General features: G+C 42.9%; 1 protein-coding gene across 1 annotated transcript in view; it reads left to right on the plus strand.

The window, feature by feature from the left end:
• The window catches only part of EIF2B2 (eukaryotic translation initiation factor 2B subunit beta), a 31,492-nt gene extending 16,626 nt beyond the window's left edge, over positions 1-14,866 (plus strand). Inside the window, exons 7-9 of the mRNA XM_068121922.2 lie at positions 10,712-10,849; positions 10,979-11,045; positions 13,259-14,866. Of these exons, the coding sequence (XP_067978023.2) occupies positions 10,712-10,849; positions 10,979-11,045; positions 13,259-13,416 (363 nt within the window). The 3' untranslated portion in view covers positions 13,417-14,866. The remainder of the gene's footprint in view (positions 1-10,711; positions 10,850-10,978; positions 11,046-13,258) is intronic.
• Positions 14,867-18,671: the final 3,805 nt, after the last annotated feature.

Raw genomic sequence — 18,671 nt, forward strand, 5'->3', positions numbered from 1 at the left:
TTGATGTTGATTATACACCACATTTAATGCTCGTTGAAATTCCCGATGAAGTTCTGCAAGAACACGTTGGGCTGGAATAGCATCCATTGCAGACCTGTTTGGGTTGAAACCCGATTGCTGGGGGCATCGACATTGCAGCAGGAAGGGGTGAATACGGTTCAAAAGAATATGAGCAAATACCTTCCCAGGGACTTGAATACCTTGCTTCCCAGAGCAAGGTGATCGGGCGATAGCTGCTGCAGTTAGAGTGGGGGCCTTTTGCAGATCCTGCTTTTGCAGATGGGGATTATAACACCATTTTTCCACTCTGCTGGAACATGTCCAGTATTCCAGACATTTATAAAAAGCTGGTGTAATATGTCACAAATTTGAGTCTCAGCACATTTCAGCAATTCTGCAGGATGATGTCACACCCAGTGGCTCGACCATTTTTGAGATTCCTCACTGCACGACGGACCCCACACAGGGGATGGAGGATCTACGCTCACAGCGACATAATTTCCTGCTACGGGTGCCTCTTCCTCCACGTCGGGGAAGTGCGTAGCAGGGGGGGAAGTTAAGAGCCTGCTCAAAATATTACTTCCAGCTGTTGAGGGTTTCCTAATTGGTGCAGCAGGGTGTCCGTCTTGCCTTCATGATCGAAATGCTGCTTTTGTTTTTATTTGAATTTCGACAAGTACGCATGCGCTGGATTGACCGGAAGGCAGGTCTAAGATTGTTTTGATGGATACCTTCCTCGCTTCATTGGCCAGGCGTCTCTACCAAGAGTCAAGGCCTTTCCCCGCCTTCGCTTGATAGAGACCTCTAAGGTGCCTTCTTTCCAGGATGTTTCCATGAAGTCGTGCTTGCCTCTTCATATCAATAATGGCCAGGGTATCGGCCGACAACCAGGGCCGTTTCTGTTGCCTACTAAATCCGACTGTATTGGATGCTGTAGAGAGGATAGTGTCACGGATAAGAGGCCAAGGCTCCTCAACGTCGTCTAACCATTTGCCCAAAGCATCAAAACGATTTTGGATGGAGATGTTTTATCGGGCTGGCAGCTCTGGGTCACAAACCACAGCTTCCACGTTCAAGCGTCACCCAGGTCTTGCTTGATCATGGTATACAGAGTGTCGGCAGATATCAGCCACAACTACTGAAACACGACTACTTAGGACAAATTCTAAAGGTTTAGTTTTTTTTCTGTATATACAGTCGAGGCTTGTGGAAGAGCTGGACTTATTTTCTTCTATTTCACAGCCATTCCTCCTTTTTATCAATGTCTGATTCCAATTGCCTCCATTATTTTCTCCATTTGGGTTTTTTGTTATCATCGGTGTTATGTGAATATACAGTACCATTCTTTTTTGAAGTTTTTCGGTTGTGTGCGACTGTGCGTATGTGCATGTGAGATTTATTGAATGGGGTGTCAAGCGCACATCTCTATCAGTGTATCAGACCTTGTTTAGAGTTTCCGACTCCTGCAAGCTGCAGCAATATGGTCCAGCCTCAAATGCCTGTGAGAAAGGGGCGGCAATGAAAGCAACAGGTCATTTTGTGTCGGAACCTCCAGTTTCAACAGCTCTGGCCGCACCACTTCAAATTGTGACCTCACTTAAAAGTCGGGATTTGGCAATTGCCAAGAGGGACTTCAAAAAGGCAAAAACCAGAACCACGTTTCTTCACCTTCATCTGATTCCTAACCCTCAGCCCTCACCTCGAGAAGTGCTTCAGCACAAAGCATGCTCTGTTTCACATTTGATGCTGCTTTTCCTTTTTCTTCACTCAGGGACCTTTGGAAGTGAAATTCTGTGCCCCCCTCGTATGACTTGACAGACATGACAAGCTTGTTGGAGGGTGGGGAGGTAGAGGGGGGAGGGAAGGGGCAAAGACGTGATTGCTTTCTAAATATGGTATCTTTGCTGCAGCTCGGGCATTCAACACCTGAACTATGTGAAAAGTAATGCTAGGCCCTTTGTTGTTTTTTAACCTATAATGTGCTGGATTTACTGGTAAGTAGGCCAGAAATGCTTTTTGTCATGAACTTTTCTCCACCAATTAGAATCAAGCTTTCACAAGTTACCCGAGTATTATACAATGTAAGAAAGGTCATGATTCGTTCTTTGGGTTGACGTCAGTTTAAACGTATTTGCATACACGTGTCGGCCACGATCGTGACCCGACACACTATATGGGTTAAATGTGTAAAACTGCATTCAACCCTATATGTAACATACCAAATGGAGCTAATTATAGGCCCAGATTGATCACACGTATGTCACTCAAGTTGGTCTGTTTGGTTTTCCCCAACGTGCTGGAACATGTCATGTTTGATATGCTTAAAATGGAGGTTGCGATGCTCATCCAGCCTGATGTACTCTCAATATGCTTAAAATCTGCGCAAGAACGAGTGACTCGCCGATCAACATCAGGGAGCGTTTCCCTACCCCCTTAATAATTTTTACTTTGTCAACTTCATTGTCGATTATTATTTCTATCACCCCTTATCTATCCTGTACTGTCCAGCTGTACAATGGTCTGGGACCTCTCCTATCTGATTAGATTGCCATATGAAGGTGATGTGTACTGAGGTTTGATGGAAATGCAGGCCCGTCTATCCAGTGGTATGAATAACCAACACCAGCGCTTGTATGAACAACAATCAACAACAACAACATGCATTTTAAGGCCATTTTCCCTGCTAGAGTGGGGGTTAGCCTTGCGGTCCCCATGACAATCTTCTCCATCTTGCCCTATTTTCTGCATCTCTCCTTGTTAACCCCCTTGCCCGCATTTCTTCTTCCACCATCTTTAGCCAAGTCTTTCTCGGTCTTCCCCGTCCTCTACTTCCTTCGACATTCATTTCCATCACTCTTCTCAACCAGTCACTTTCATCCTTCCTCAACACATGACCAAACCATCTCAACCTGTTCCTCTTCACAGCATCAATCACAGGCTCTATTCCCATCATTTTTCGCAATTCATCATTTGTCTTCCTCTCTCTCAACGATACTCCGCACATCCATCGAACCATTCGCATTTCCACCCTTTCCAACCTTCGTTGCTGCTCTACGTTCATTACCTATGTCTCGCTCCCATAAATCATAACGCTTCTCACACATGCAGCATACACCTTTCCCTTCAGCTTCAACGACACTCCCCTCCTCATCAGCACGCCACTCAGTTCCCGAAACTTCTTCCATGCACATCTCACTCGAGCAACCGTTGCCGAATCTGATCCACCTTCTCCATTCAGCATGTCTCCGAGGTAGCAAAATGTTTTCACACCTTCCAGCTTCACGCCGTCTCCAAGATCCAACTCAACATTTCCTCCATCTGCAGCTCCCTCTGTGCACACCTTACATTTGAATGTAGCTGCCACACTGGTTAATGACCCTCTCAGACCACTACATTTTTGATGAACCCACTCAGCGCACATTGTACATTGAATGGAGTTCACTCCGACACCCTTCCTGCACACAGCACAGGGCCACTTCCCAGTTCTTTCCACCTCACCACATGCTTTACCACTCGCCATCACCTTCGTCTTTCCGATATTCACCTTCAGACCTTTTGTCTCCACACATTCGTTCCACTTGTTCATCTTTTCCTTCAGTCCATCCATACTTTCCGCAATCAACACCAGATCATCTGCATACAACAACTCCCATGGTAAACCCTCCTTTACGTTCTGAGCCAGCACCTCCATCACAGCTACAAATAGTAGTGGACTTAGTACCGACCCCTGATGCACTCCCACCTTCACCTCAAACTCACCACTGTTCCCGTCCTTCGTCGTTACAGCTGTGCGCGCTCTTTTGTACATTGCCATCACTACTCTGATCAACCATTCCTCCACTCCTAACTTCCTCATTGCCCATGTCAATACTTTGTGTGGAACCCTATCGAATGCTTTCTCCAGATCAACAAACCCAAGAAACAACTTCTTCCTCTTCTCCATGTACTTCTGCAACTGCCTCACAATAAAAAGCGTGTCATTCCTCTTCCTGGCATAAATCCAAACTGCATTTCGTCGATCTTCAACCTTTTTCCTTATCTTCCTCTCCAACACCCGTTCCAATACCTTCATTCCATGCTCCAATAACTTTATCGCTCGGTACGAGCCACACTCTAGAGGGTCACCTTTCCCCTTGTATAGAGGGACGAGGGTACTCAGTTCCCAATCCACTGGAATGTGGCCTTCTTTCACCGCCAGATTACAGATCTCTGTCATTCTCTTCACACCCCAACTTCCTGCTGCCTTCAACATGTGAACAACAATCAATCACGAATATTTAATGTTCATTAGCAATCAATATTAAGTAAATATAACTCACTTGCTGAATGATCACTCGAGAATGATCGTCAAATGGCCTCACTTATCTATTAAGTTGGTCATCCACTGGGGGAGGTTCAGTCTCTTCAGCTTCTTGGCCTCACCTTTATCCATCACCTTTCCTGTACCTATCACATATCAAAACTGGCCTCCGAAGTAATCTGCAGACTGAACATCCGTCATCGATCCAAGTATTTTCTTAGAAAATCAGAGCTACTCGGTCTACAAGGCATTTGTCTTTTGCTTACTTAGGTCATTGTCATTCGTGCAGGCCAGTGGTGTCTCATGGTGTTCTTTTCCTACCTATATATTGTTACAGACGCGGTGTTAGATGTTAGTTTACCGAGCGGTTTGGTATTACCGCGTCCGCACAGTTACTCCCCGATTAGAACCCTATCCCGCCCGATTCCACTCGAACGTTGGCCAAATCGCGCTATGCTAAATCAATGAAGGAAAGGACACAACGGCTGGGATTAATGCAACGACACAAGGGGTACAGTTCTCAAGACCTCCGGAGGAGGATATAATATTGGTGATGCAGAAACGGGTAGATTACACGGCAAGAGGTAAAGCACAGCAAGATGGGCACTTAGACACAGTCTTATCTTATTCCCGACAGACCACAGACAAACGGGACAAGACTGACTTACACGGGGATTGATGGCTGGGAAGGACAGGCAGTCGATAGCTCAAGGTGCACCTTGGCTCAGGGGCAGAATCCACACAGTCCGGTCCAGAGATGCGGGGAGGTATTGTCGCGCTCGGAAGGTGGCGTCCTTTTCTCTCCAAGCTGAGGCGCATCTGACGTCACCTCCCTCTTCCTGCGCATGTCCAGCGGGGAGTGACACGCCCTCGGCTCGTTAGCTCCGCCCCAGATGGAATCGGTCCGCCGCTCCCATTGGGTGCGGGGGGGTTACCGGGCTCCGCCCTTGACGAGGAGCTGACAGCGAGCCCCTGCGTGGTAACCCCGTCGGAGCACATGTTCAATGGCGGCTAACCAAGCCGGAGTGAGGACGCACACTCCCCGCGCCACCGCCGCTGTTGTTGTAGTTGTTGTTGTTCCATGAGGAAGAGCTGCGGGGAGGTATTGGGAGGTCCTAAACTTTCTAACGGTGCCATACAATCACATTCTGGTGCAACGAAGAGTCAGAATTAATGGAAACGAGTCCTTAACTGACATAGACTAAGAATAACTAGCAAGATGTCCTATAGTTGTCTACGTGAGATGCGGTGAACCTGGATGCGACATTTAATGGGGGAAATAGGGGAAGGTCGGGGCTACAGAGTGTTGTTTACAGACAATGGGACTAGGGAATGGGGGATTGGGGATAGTTGGGAAGTATTGGGGAAATAGGGGAATATTTACAAGCGGATATGGATGGAGGCCAAATCCCATATCCGCAACAATATTTAGAAGTTCCTTCATGAGCCTTGGATCACTATATTAATAAATAGCCCCAAGTGATCTCAAGGTTGGAGATCAGACCACTGACCACTCCCCCCTGGCAGCCCCACTGATTCTCTAGGAGGGCCCCTGATACAAAATCAAAACATCCAAGACCTGGCGATCCTGCGGACCATCGAGTAGAATGGCTGTATCGCGTTTCAGAGTAATCGGTTGGTAAATGAGACGAGTAGGGATCCGAGGTTTGTGGAGTAACCAACCCTCACCACTCCGCTTGGGAGCCCCCATGATCTGAATTCGAAAAATGTAAGACTGAGCGATCCTGCAGACCATTGAGTACAAGGACTGTATTGGGTTTCAGACCAATCGATTGGTAAATAAGGGACGAGTATGGATCTGAGGTTTAGCGGTTAACCCCCTTCCCCTCCCCCCCTTCCCCACCCTGGAGCTGCCATGATCGAAAGCAGGAACAGGAATGAAGCAGGAACAAGGACAAACACGAGGATGAAAGAAGCAGGCAGTGAACAGAGCACCGATCAGGAACGAGGCAAACACTACGTTCTCACTGAGGTGAACTCCAATCGTCTCTTCTCTGTGGACCTGATCCATAACTGTCTCGGAGCGTCCTAAGAGCGTGATTTTAACATCTCCTCTCTTTCCAGCATACAGAACCTGACAGGCCCGAGGCTCCGACCTCTCCAACCCCTCCTGGGGGTGACAAAAACTCTGCTCTTCTCTCATCAAAGCCACACCCAGTCCCCACTTTGTGGCATAACAGGATGCTATACATACAAATTCTTTATCTTGAAAACCCCAACTATTTATTACAATGCACCACCCTCCATTTGGTTCACATTTAAACAAGATGATCCTCAATGTACATTTCCCTGCTTATTACATCGAGGTTGGCTCACTACCTGAACAAGGACCATACTAATCTATACATTTCTAACTGCACTAAGGTAATCTCTACCCCCTTTAGAAACTTAACAATACTAGCAACGGTACCCGCTCTATGGGCGGGGCTTCAATTGGGAGGCCCAAATGAAAAGGCAAAATATCAGAAATTAAAGGCTTTTTTTATTTTAAACGATTGATATAAACATCCGTCATATCATATCACACGCAAATCATCAAATCACATCAAAACAGTATTTGTAGAATTTCAATAAAAGCCACATCACTGTTCATTTTGGTAAATATTATTCCATCGTCCAGGTCGTTCGACAGCAGAATCCAGGTCGTTCGTCATTCCAGCAGTGGGCCTTGCAGAAGGGACACTTGTGTCCTGTATCATACAGACTTGGCAGCTTGTAACCTTGCTGCTTTGCTGTATAGTCAGCTTCTTCAAAATGCTGGACATCAAACACTGCTCCAATCATGCTCTTTTGCGTTAGAGCCACTTTAAGCTGGACTTTCCTAGCGCTCTGGTGTGCAGCTGTGTTACGATCTTGTTCAGCAGATCTGTATTCCTTGGACTGCCTCCGAGACTGGTGTGCAGCTGTGTCACGTCCTTGTTCACCAGATATGTATTCCTCGGACTGCCTCCGAGACTGGTGTGCAGCTGTGTCACGTACTTGTTCCTGCCTCCGATAGTCCTCGTCTAGGCGAGCCTTCTTTCTTGCAACAGCTCCCTTGGACGTTTTCGTGAATGAGGCTTTCCGTTTGGGAGGCATTTTACCGGTTTATCTGAAACGGTGCAGCTGTGCAGCGATCGGTGCGGCCGTTTGTGCGGCACCTGGGAAAACAACATCGTCACAATGAAAACATCGTCACAATGAACGTTATGCAAACGCGAATGTTATGCGGGAGTCCAAACCTGAGAATGCTGGAGACTAAAGCTGAAATTAGGAAAACTAAATAGCCTATTTTATCCACCCAAAATATCTTTGCGATCGGTTCAGCAGTTTTTACGGTACCTTTGAACAGACAGACAGACAGACAGACAGACGGACGGACATTTGGTGAATTATAGTAAGATGATAGCAAACATGTTGAAAAACTATTTAGAATCCCAGTTTATCTGTAAGTTCGTCCCACAAAGTAGTATTTCAGATAATATGCACAAAACAGCTCATTGATATTCATGACTCTGGAAATACTGATGTGTTGAGTATCAGGGAAGAAATAACACCTCTATTGTTCTGATTGAGAGTTTTGCCAACTACCGAACTACTATAGTTGATTTCGCTTCTTATACAGTACAGTACTCCTGGTGTTGGTGTAGCGGCTAGGGTGCCGGCTTAGGATCCTAGGATCCTGGGTTCGAATCCCAGTAGATCGCTGAATTAACGCCAGGGGGGTTGACTCAGCCTATCATCCTTCCGAGGTCGGCTAATTGAGTACCAGTTCACTGGTAATTCCCTGTTTGTCGTTAAAGGCGGCAAAAAGTGTTGGCGTCAGGAAGGGCATCGGGCCGTAAAACATTGCTTCAAAAAGGGGACCGAAAAACAACAACAACCACGGTTCCCGAAAAAGGCCAACCCCCGCTTTGTGGGGAAAAATGGCCTCTAAAGGTGGTTTTTATACAGTACAGTACTCCAAATAAACGTCAATGAATGAAAGAAAGAAAAATGGGGGAATTAGCCAATTCGATTTCCACTCCACATCAACTTGTATGCCAAAAATATAGTAATTTTTCTTTCTGTTTAATAATTTTATTTTGAAAACCAACATCTTTTCCATCATTTTCTAATCAAATGAACCTATTGTTTTATTACCTCCGCCACCAAAGGAGGATGGAGGTTATGTTTTCACCCGTCTGTCTGTCTGTTTGTCCGTTTGTGAACAAAATATCTCAAAAAGTTATGGACGGATTCGGACGAAATTTGGCAGAGATGTAGTGTATGTGACAAGGATGAAATGATTCGATTTTGGTGAAGATCCGGATTCGGATCCGGCCACTGGAATTTTTTAAGTGTTTCTTCACCATTGGGAGATGGGGCTAAAACCAACATATAGCAGGATATCTCAAAGTTATGGACGGATTTGGACGAAACTTGGTGGACAGGTTGTGTGTGTGACGAGGAAGAATCTATTCGATTTTGGTGAAGCTCTGAATATGGATTCGGATATGATAAAAAAAATTTTTAAAGTCATTCTTCACCATTGGGAGATAGGGCCAAAACGATACAAAGCAGGATATCTCAAAGTTGTGGATGGATGATTTTGATTAAATGTGATGCTGTATTGTGACTTTCTGGTCCACTCTCGGACACAAAACGTAAACTGTTCACCTGACGTAGGTATGCTCTCTACTGAGTACCGTTCTAGTTTCCTCTGCCACCGCAGATCAATGTAGGTTATGTTTTCACCCCTGTCTGTCTGTTTGTGGACAAGATATCACAAAAGGTTTTGGATGGATTCAGACGAAATTTGGTGGAGAGGTAGGATATGTGACAAAAATAAATAAATAAATAAAAACAACCTTTAGAGGCCATTTTTCCCCGCAAAGCGGTGACAATAATGAAATGATTTGATTTTGGTGAAGATCCAGATGCGGATCTGAGAATTTTTTAATTTGTTTTCAGTGATACTTCACCATTGAGTAATAGGGCCAAAAACGATATTTAGCACAATATTTCAAAAAGCTGTGGACGACTTATGATGACAAAACTTGGTGGTTGAGTGGGGGAAGTGACAACAAGCCGATTAGCTTTTGGTTCAGGTCCGAATCCACATCCGGCCGATCAGTGGGATACAAAATGTAAACTGTTCAGCCTGACGGAGATATGCTCTCTACCAAGGGGGCCGTTCTAGTTATGAAATTGAAACCATTTGTTGTGTTTTTTAAAATACCTTTTGGTTCGTATCGAAAAGCTGGGTGAAACAATTAGTTAATGTCCGTTTGTCTGTCTGTAAATGTCAGTTTGATCGAAGAACAACTTATTTCAATTGAATGTTATATTATGAACATGAATTAGAAAACAAACCTGCCGTTTAACAATACTTTGTGTCTGAAATCATCCCGATCGCACATGCGCAGAGAGGAGTGAGATAATATTTCTACTCTGTCTGTTTGTCTGGCAGTCAATCCAAACAGGAAACTCAAACAGTCAAACAGGAAAATCATTCCAAACAGGAAACTTGCTGTTTTTAAGGATGCTAGGAAAGACACAAACAGGCATGATGAACTAATGTAATGTGTTAGATGGGGTGGTGTAATAGATGCTGCGTCAATGGCGGTAAAATGATGTTAAGTTACGGAATTATTTTATTTCTACAACCTTTACAATCTTTATTTTATTTAAATTGAATTATATACTTGAACACTGCATAACATAAATCACCTTTTTAACACTTCCAAGAACCTCCAGTTTTGCAACACTTGGATGTTAAATAAGGTGGTGTATAAGACTGCTTCAATAGTGCTAAACTTCTGGATTTTTTTTTTTTAAACGATCTTTGCAATCATTATTTTATGTAAGTTGAAGTATATGCTCGAACATTGCGTGGGGTATCATGTTCTAACAACTGTCTAGTTTCACAACATGTGGACCACTGACTGAATTTCAACAAAACTTGGCACACGTATGTACTGTAATATGAAGATGAACCGATTCATTTTTTGTGTTCAAAAGGTTAAACAGGAAGTAAATATTCATCAGTTAGTTCACATATACTCTCATTATGCTGAACTAATTGCCAAATACCAAGTACAAATTTTCCTGAATTTTTCATGTGACCTTAAATTGAGATCAAAGGTAATAGTGAGGTCGCATTCACCGTGGGTGGAGGCATGTCATCGATACATTTACGTTAAATTATATTTTCCAGTTTGGTTTACGATATAAAATTGTCGGATTGCAAAATTATTGGCCTGAAATGCTGAAAAGTCTCACATTTTGCAGTACATGCAGTAATCCACTCCCCCTCCCCCCCCCCCCTTTATTCCTCCCGCTGATGTTTAGTTTGAGCATAATGAAGACTACCCATATATGTGTGTTTTCAAGTGTGACGTCAGCTGCATGTCTTTACCTATATTTCAGGTGATCCTGGGAACACACACAGTGCTTGCAAATGGTGGGTTAAAAGCTATTAACGGTGCCCACACCTTGGCTCTTGCTGCAAAACACCATTCTACTCCTGTCGTCGTGTGTGCTGCCATGTTCAAGCTCACACCACAGGTACGAATCGCCATGTTCAATACAAAATGCTGTTTGTCTAATCCACACCACCTTGAGGTAAACCATGCTGTATTGTACATTTCCCTCTCCTTTCCATGACATCCGCCCCCACCCCCCTCCCTCCTGCAGTTTCTACATGAAGATGATGCTTTCTACAAGTTTGTATCTCCTCAGGAAGTTTTGCCTTTCTCTGAAGGTAATTTGTTTGCTGTATGATGTACTGTAATATTGTTTGACACTCAGTATCGTTACTCTGCGCATGCAAAGTGAAGAGTGGGGTTAAACAATTGGTTGACTTTGTCTGTCTGTCCTTCTGTCTACAAATGATCAAGGATCAACTTGATTCCAATTGAATGTTATAGATTTGAACACGATGTCCTCGGAATATGAATCTTGAATCGGAAAACAATCCTGTAGTTTAGCAGTACTTTGGTTCTGAACTCATCCCAATCGCACATGCTCAGAGAGGAGTGAGATCATTTACTTGGACTGTCTGCCTGTCTGGCAGTCGAACAAAATTTTAAATCATTCCAAACAGGAAACTTGCTGTTTTTAAGGATGTCATAAAGGATACAAACAACAGGCACGAATAACTAATGTGGTGTTAAACAAGGTGGTGTAAAAGACGGTGCATCAACGGAGGTAAACTTCCGAAAGAAAAAAAAATTTCAATTTTTTTTTATACCTTTAAAATCTATTTTAATTCGATTGAATTATATACTGTTGGATCCAAACTTTCGCTGGGGATGCGTTCCTGAAAAATGCTGCAAAAGTCAAATCCATGAATGTCAGGGCAATATTTCAATGGGGAAAAGGGGGATCGGTTCCCGGTGGTTCCTACATCAGAAGGAACTAGAGCAATGCGACTGCCAATATGCCTCCGCATAGTCCCACAATGGGTAGATGCCCTCGCTCACTGTCCTAAAAATAAACAAGTCTGATTTAAATCCCTTCAGCTGTTTTGAAGTATCACATTTTCACCAGCCTTGACAGGTTTCACATCGATCGGTGAAGCGGTTTCAGAGAAGGGATTTTTTTTTTAATATTGGCTTTCAAGCCAGTATGGTTGCCACACCACGTGACATATGACCTTAAAAACTGTACATTCTGCACATGTATGGGTAAGGGATCAGATTTGTGAAGTTTTGTGTTGATCGGATAAGGTTCGTTTTTCTATCCAAGATGGCTGCCAAACTACGTGACCTACGACATCATCATTTTCAAACTACATGCAGCAATGATGTTAGATGATATTTGTAAAATTTAAAATCGATAAGGTAAGTGGTTTCAGAGATGTAATTATTTAATATTTTCCTTCAATCCAATATGGCTGCCAAACCATGTGACCTATGATGTCATAAATTTCAATACAAATGGGTCATAGATCATGTGCATGCAATTTCAGATTTTTAGTATAAGGAATTAGATTAAAACATTTTTGGCTGGTATACCACTTCACATATGATGTCATAATTATCATGATTTTGTTCCCCATTGGGAGTACTTGACAATGCGCCAAGTTTCAAATTTTTCCATTCAGCGGTTTCCGATAAATATATTTTTTAATTATGTGTTTAATCCAAGATGGCTGCCATATCACGTGACCTATGACGTCACAATTATCCTAAGAACATTTTGTATGTGTGTCACTCCTGCCCTGAAAGTTTTGTCTCAATCGGACATGTGGTTGCTGAGAAAAACGAGGTTTAGCCCGTACTGACGGACGAAAATGTAATACCTCCGGCCACCTTCGGGGACGAAGGCATAAAAATGTTAATTTTACGAACACGAATGCACATGATTACCGTTTCATTAAAAGTGCTGACGAACAAATTTCCAAAAGGTGAGCTCACAAAAGGTTTTGCCACGAGTGTCATGTTAGTTTTTTTTCGAAAAAGAACCGTTTGTTTTGCTTAAATTTTGTGTGGTCACCAAAGTACGTCTTTATCCCGGAAATGGTTGCCGTTTCAACTGCTCGGAGTTTTAAGTTTGAAGAAAGATATCGTATTCTGTATTATCTTACGAAGATGGACGTCGAGTTTAAATTGCATAATTTAAAATGTTCTGGCGTCACATACCTTGTGGTAGAATTTCATTTTATTTTAGATCCAAAATAAAAGTTCATTTTTACTTACGTACCTTGAATTAGCCACGCTGATCAGTGCAAGATTTACACCATATGTTACACGTTAATGGTGTGTGCAGCAAAGGTCGTGAGACTTGAAACTAAACAACATATATATAATTAAATAATCACTCACGATTAAATAATCGTGAATATAATTGATAAATAAAAATTAAATAATCACTCAAAAATGTATGATAAAATAATTATAACAACAAAAATTATAAGTACAAGTAACAAAGTCCCTGCGGTTTATGAACAGAATTGCTTGGCGTTTCTTGCAGGTGAGATATTGTCGAAGGTGAGCGTGCACTGTCCCGTGTTCGACTATGTTCCTCCAGAGCTCATCACGCTGTTCATCTCCAACATCGGAGGAAATGCACTGTCCTACATCTACCGCCTCCTCAGCGAGCTTTACCATCCGGATGACCACGAGTTGTAATTGAATTTCAAAATGCAAACCGTGTCAGCTGTAGTTATGTCGGTGCTGGGAGAAAAGGTCTGAAGAAAGCTGGTCTTGAAAGATTAATATCCGTACGGTTAAGCGTAAAGAATAACTTGCAACTCGGTACGCGGTGTTCCAAGATCAGTTGTAATGACGTAGCATGGAATTTTAACAACGACTATCTCCATAGCAACAACAAACTATCTAGTGTCAAGTCCAAGCACTTTGTGTAAAGTTTTGAGTAAAGTTTCCAAAAAAAAAATCTCCTCATTGGCCTCCGATACTAATTCCCACAATGGAACTAAATGTGTTGACTTTGGCAAAATCCAATGTCGATGGGGATGATGTAACTTGTCATGAATTACGAGTATGTTTTGCATTTCGATAGTTTGGTTTAAAATAGCATTGTGACCCAGTCTTTCAAAGATCCAATTTGTTTCTTCATTCACAATGATTCCAGAGTTAAAACGACGGCGAAGTCGATAGTGCGCCATCACAAATCCCCACACTTCCTACCTCAAGCAAAGCTGATAGATGGTAAAAAGTACCACTAGGATTGACCGAATGTCAAATTTTCATTCAAAGTTTTTTTTTTTTTTTTTTTTTTTTCTCTTTCTGTTTTGACCCCTGTGACTCGAAGTCTCCACCCACTGGGGCATGGACTGGGGGCCAAATCCAAAACATCATTGCGTATTTCATGGTTCTCCCAATCTTTATTTCACATACAAAGTTTCATTTTAAAATGTGCCTGTAGTTGCATTTTTCGGTTTTTGACAAACCCTAGGGGGGGGCGGTGCCAAAAAAAAAAATTCCTGCATAATTTTCCATGTGTTGATCGTAACTACCAAGTTTAGTGAATTTCTGCCCAACCGTTTAGGAGATAGAGTGACATTACAATACCGACCCTTCCATTTTTGTCAAAAAGTGTGGGGATAAATGTAACGTGTTTTGTAACTTCAACACAGGAGGCCATTGGGCCCATCAAAGCCTGCGCTATTATTACCAACCTATGGTTGTTTGTCCTTTGTCTATCCTTTTAAATGTTAAGTATCAAGCAAGGAAGTAGCACATACCATTTTTAGTCTTTGGTATGACTCGGGCCGGGGTTCGAACCACTGACCTCCCAGATTGAGCGGACACTCTAACCATTATGCCACCAAGGCTGGTTTGGGAGATAAACATATAGTTAAATATATATATATATATATACAGGCAGTCCCCGGGTTACGAACGAGTTCCGTTTTTAAGTCTGTCTGTAAGTCGAAATTGTATGTAAGTTGGAACAGTTGCATTCGGTTCACATCTAGTGTCAATTAGTCAAATGTTTGTCTTAGTATATAGTATATATTTTACCTAAAACATCTATAGGTATAAAAAAACATGAAAGAAACATTTCTTACACTGTTTAGATAGAAAAGAAAAGATAATGATTAAAGGTTAACACTTACTCTCGTTCCAATTGATGTCTTGCAAACCTTGAAACGATCATACCTTGATATATCTCTCCGAGATGATGGGCCTGGTGTTGGAGAGGATGGACCTGGTGCTGGAGAGGATGGACCTGGTGCTGGAGAGGATGGACCTGGTGCTGGAGAGGATGGACCTGGTGCTGGTCAATTTTCTTAAAGTAAACATCAAGGGTGGCTTGAACAGAGCTTTTCTCATATTTCTCTTGTCTACCGCTCCCCTTGTTATATACTTTGTGTGTCTGTTTGATTTTTTTTCTCTGTGTGATAAATGTTAGCTCTTTCACGAGCCTCGATTCTGTATACAACAAAAAAAAAAAAAAAACTTTTAATAATAGGCTTTACGGAGGTCGGTACGTAAGTACGGGCGTTCGTAAGTACGGGCGTTCGTAAGTCGGGCGTTCGTAAGTCGGGCGTTCGTAACCCGGGGACTGCCTGTATATATTCCAAATAAAAATTCTTGCTAATCACTCCACCCACACCTATACCCAATTACACCGTTTCACACACAATTATATAAACTAAGTTGGTCTCACCATCTGCTTGTTACGTCACATATTATCCCCTCCACTTTGGGAAAACAGACCACATGATGCCTTCACAGTTCCAGATGAAGGTAGCTCCATGGTTGAAACGTCCGATGTAAGCCTTGCTGCTGTGCATCTCTCCAAGGTTGTGGCACCCTCTAGTGGGGGGGCCTATGTACTCAATTTCAAGTTTGTGTGCAGTTCATGTTAATTTTGGGCAACCACTATACATGTATTCTACTGGGTCCTACTAATCGGAAAAATGATGTCGCCATTTTTTTCTGTTGATCTTTAGTGACCTTGACTCAAGGTCAAAGTTCAAACGTCATTACAGTGACCATACTTCGTTCAAAGTATATCGACCTTGGTACCAAAATGTGGCAAATTTCACAAGGAACATTGATTGACATTTGTTTTGTCATTTGCCCTCTCAGATGTTTGCAATATGCAAATTAATAAGCAAATGACCTCATTCGAGAAAAAATATGCATAATTAACATATAGTCTTCACCATACATGTAAATCCCATCACTTCGCATTATTATTGAATGCCAATCATTAGTTACCATCTCAAATGTGTTCTGCTGGATCCTAAACTGGAAAAATATGTTGCTTATTGTTTTCTGTTAACATGTTCTTGATATTAACTGACCTTTGACATGTACTTGACTTTACTTACCTTGATCCAAGGTGAAATGCCAAATGTCATTTTAACCATGTGATGCGAGCAAGCAAAATAAGTCGGATGTCTGGAATATTGATTTTTGGATTCAAGTTCCCAATGCTTTTCTTTATACGATTCATTCATCATGCTCATTTGCTCATATGGTTGGGTTTTTCGCCGTTATTATTTTTAACATTTAATTTGTTTGCCTAAAAACACAAAATTGATCAAAATCTAAAAGCAAAAACATGTTTCCAGTTTACTCAGTGCAAATTTTTTATAATGTGTGTCAACAATAACCATTAGATGCTCATAGGAACACAATCATAGTAATGCAGAATTGTGGCCAAAATATGCTCTTTGAACTTTGACCTTGGTTCAAGGTCACAAGAGTCACAAGAATATTGACAACATCAGTCAGCTTGGGCATCTGGTGAATCCCTGGTGTTGGGCTAGCGGCGAGGGTGCCGGCTTAGGATCCTAGGATCCTGGGTTCGAATCTCGGTCGATCGCCGAATTAATGCCAGGGGGGTTGACTCAGCCTGTCATCCTTCCGAGGTCGGCTAATTGAGTACCAGTTCACTGGTAATTCCCTGTTTGTCGTTGAAGGCGGCAAAAAGGGTTGGCGTCAGGAAGGGCATCCGGCCGTAAAACATTGCTTCAAAAAGGGGACCAAAAAAACAACAACTACCACGGTCCCCGAAAAGGCCAACCCCCGCTTTGCGGGGAAAAATGGCCTCTAAACGGTGGTTTTTTTAGTCAGCTAATAGGACGCAGGGTACGTTTGTGATTAATTGTCCCCCGTCGCTCAGCGAAGCGAAAGGGGGACTATGGCTTTCCCCTCCGTCCGTGTGTCCGTGCGGGCGTGTGTGCGTGCGTAAGCGAAGGACCGCATTCGAATTTGGTGTGTGGGTGCAACCCACGTCAAAATCCAAGATGGCCGCCGCCATGTATGTCTGATGCCATGTATGTCTGAACCTTGTAACCTGCATATCTTGAAAAATAAGCGAAGTACCAACTTCTAATTTGGTGTGTGGGTGTATCTCGCCATAAGGAAGAACTCTATTGAAAATTGGGTCGCCACGTCAAAATCCAAGATGGCCACCGCCATGTATGTCTGAACCTTGTGAGATGAATATCTTGAAAAATAAGCGAAGTACCAACTTCTAATTTGGTGTGTGGGTGTATCTCGGCATAAGGACGAACGCTATTGAAAATTGGGTCGCCATGTAAAAGTCCAAGATGGCCGCCACCATATATATGTCTGAAACTTGTGAGCGAAATATCTCGAAAAATAAGCGAAGTACCGACGTCTAATCTGGTGTGTGGGTGTATATAGGCACAAGGAAGAACGCTGTTTAAAATCGGGTCGCCACGTCAAAATCCAAGATGGCCGCCGCCATGTATGTCTGAACCTTGTAACCTGCATATCTTGAAAAATAAGCGAAGTACCAACTTCTAATCTGGTGTGTGGGTATATCTAGGCATAAGGAAGAACTCTATTGAAAATTGGGTCGCCACGTCAAAATCCAAGATGGCCGCCGCCATGTATGTCTGAACCTTGTAACCTGCATATCTTGAAAAATAAGCGAAGTACCAACTTCTAATCTGGCGTGTGGGTGTATCTCGGCATAAGGACGAACGCTATTGAAAATTGTGGTGCCACATCAAAATCCAAGATGGCCGCCACCATATATATTCCTGAAACTTGTGGGCGAAATATCTTGAACAATAAGCGAAGTACCAACGTCTAATTCTGGTGTGGGTGTATCTATTGGATCGCCACGTCAAAATCCAAGATGGCCACCGCCATGTATGTCTGAACCTTGTGAGATGAATATCTTGAAAAATAAGCGAAGTACCAACTTCTAATTTGGTGTGTGGGTGTATCTCGCCATAAGGAAGAAGGCTATTGAAAATTGGGTCGCCACATCAAAATCCAAGATGGCCGCCACCATATATATGTCTGAACCTTGTGAGCGAAATATCTTGAAAAATAAGCGATGTACCAACTTCTAATCTGGTGTATCTAGGCATAAGGAAGAACGCTATTGAAAATTGGGTCGCCATGTCAAAATCCAAGATGGCCGCCGCCATGTATGTCCGAACCTTGTGAGATGAATATCTTGAAAAATAAGCGAAGTACCAACTTCTAATTTGGTGTGTGGGTGTATCTCGCCATAAGGAAGAACGCTATTGAAAATTGGGTCGCCATGTCAAAATCAAAGATGGCCGCCACCATATATATGTCTGAACCTTGTGAGATAAATATCTCGAAAAATAAGCGAAGTACCAACTTCTAATCTGGTGTGTGGGTGTATCTAGGCACATGGAAGAACGCTGTTTAAAATTGGGTCGCCACGTCAAAATCCAAGATGGCCACCGCCATGTATGTCTGCATCTTGTGAGAAGAATATCTTGAAAGATAAGCGAAGTACCAACTTCTAATTTGGTGTGTGGGTGTATCTCGGCATAAGGAAGACCGCTATTGTAAAGTGGGTCGCCACGTCAAAATCCAGGATGGCCGCCACCATATATATGTCTGAACCTTGTGAGCGAAATATCTTGAAAAATAAGCGAAGTACCTTCTGGTGT

The sequence above is a fragment of the Myxine glutinosa genome, chromosome 7 (genome assembly GCF_964187855.1).
Source record: "Myxine glutinosa chromosome 7, kmMyxGlut1.1, whole genome shotgun sequence".
Classification (NCBI taxonomy): Eukaryota; Metazoa; Chordata; class Myxini; order Myxiniformes; family Myxinidae; genus Myxine; species Myxine glutinosa.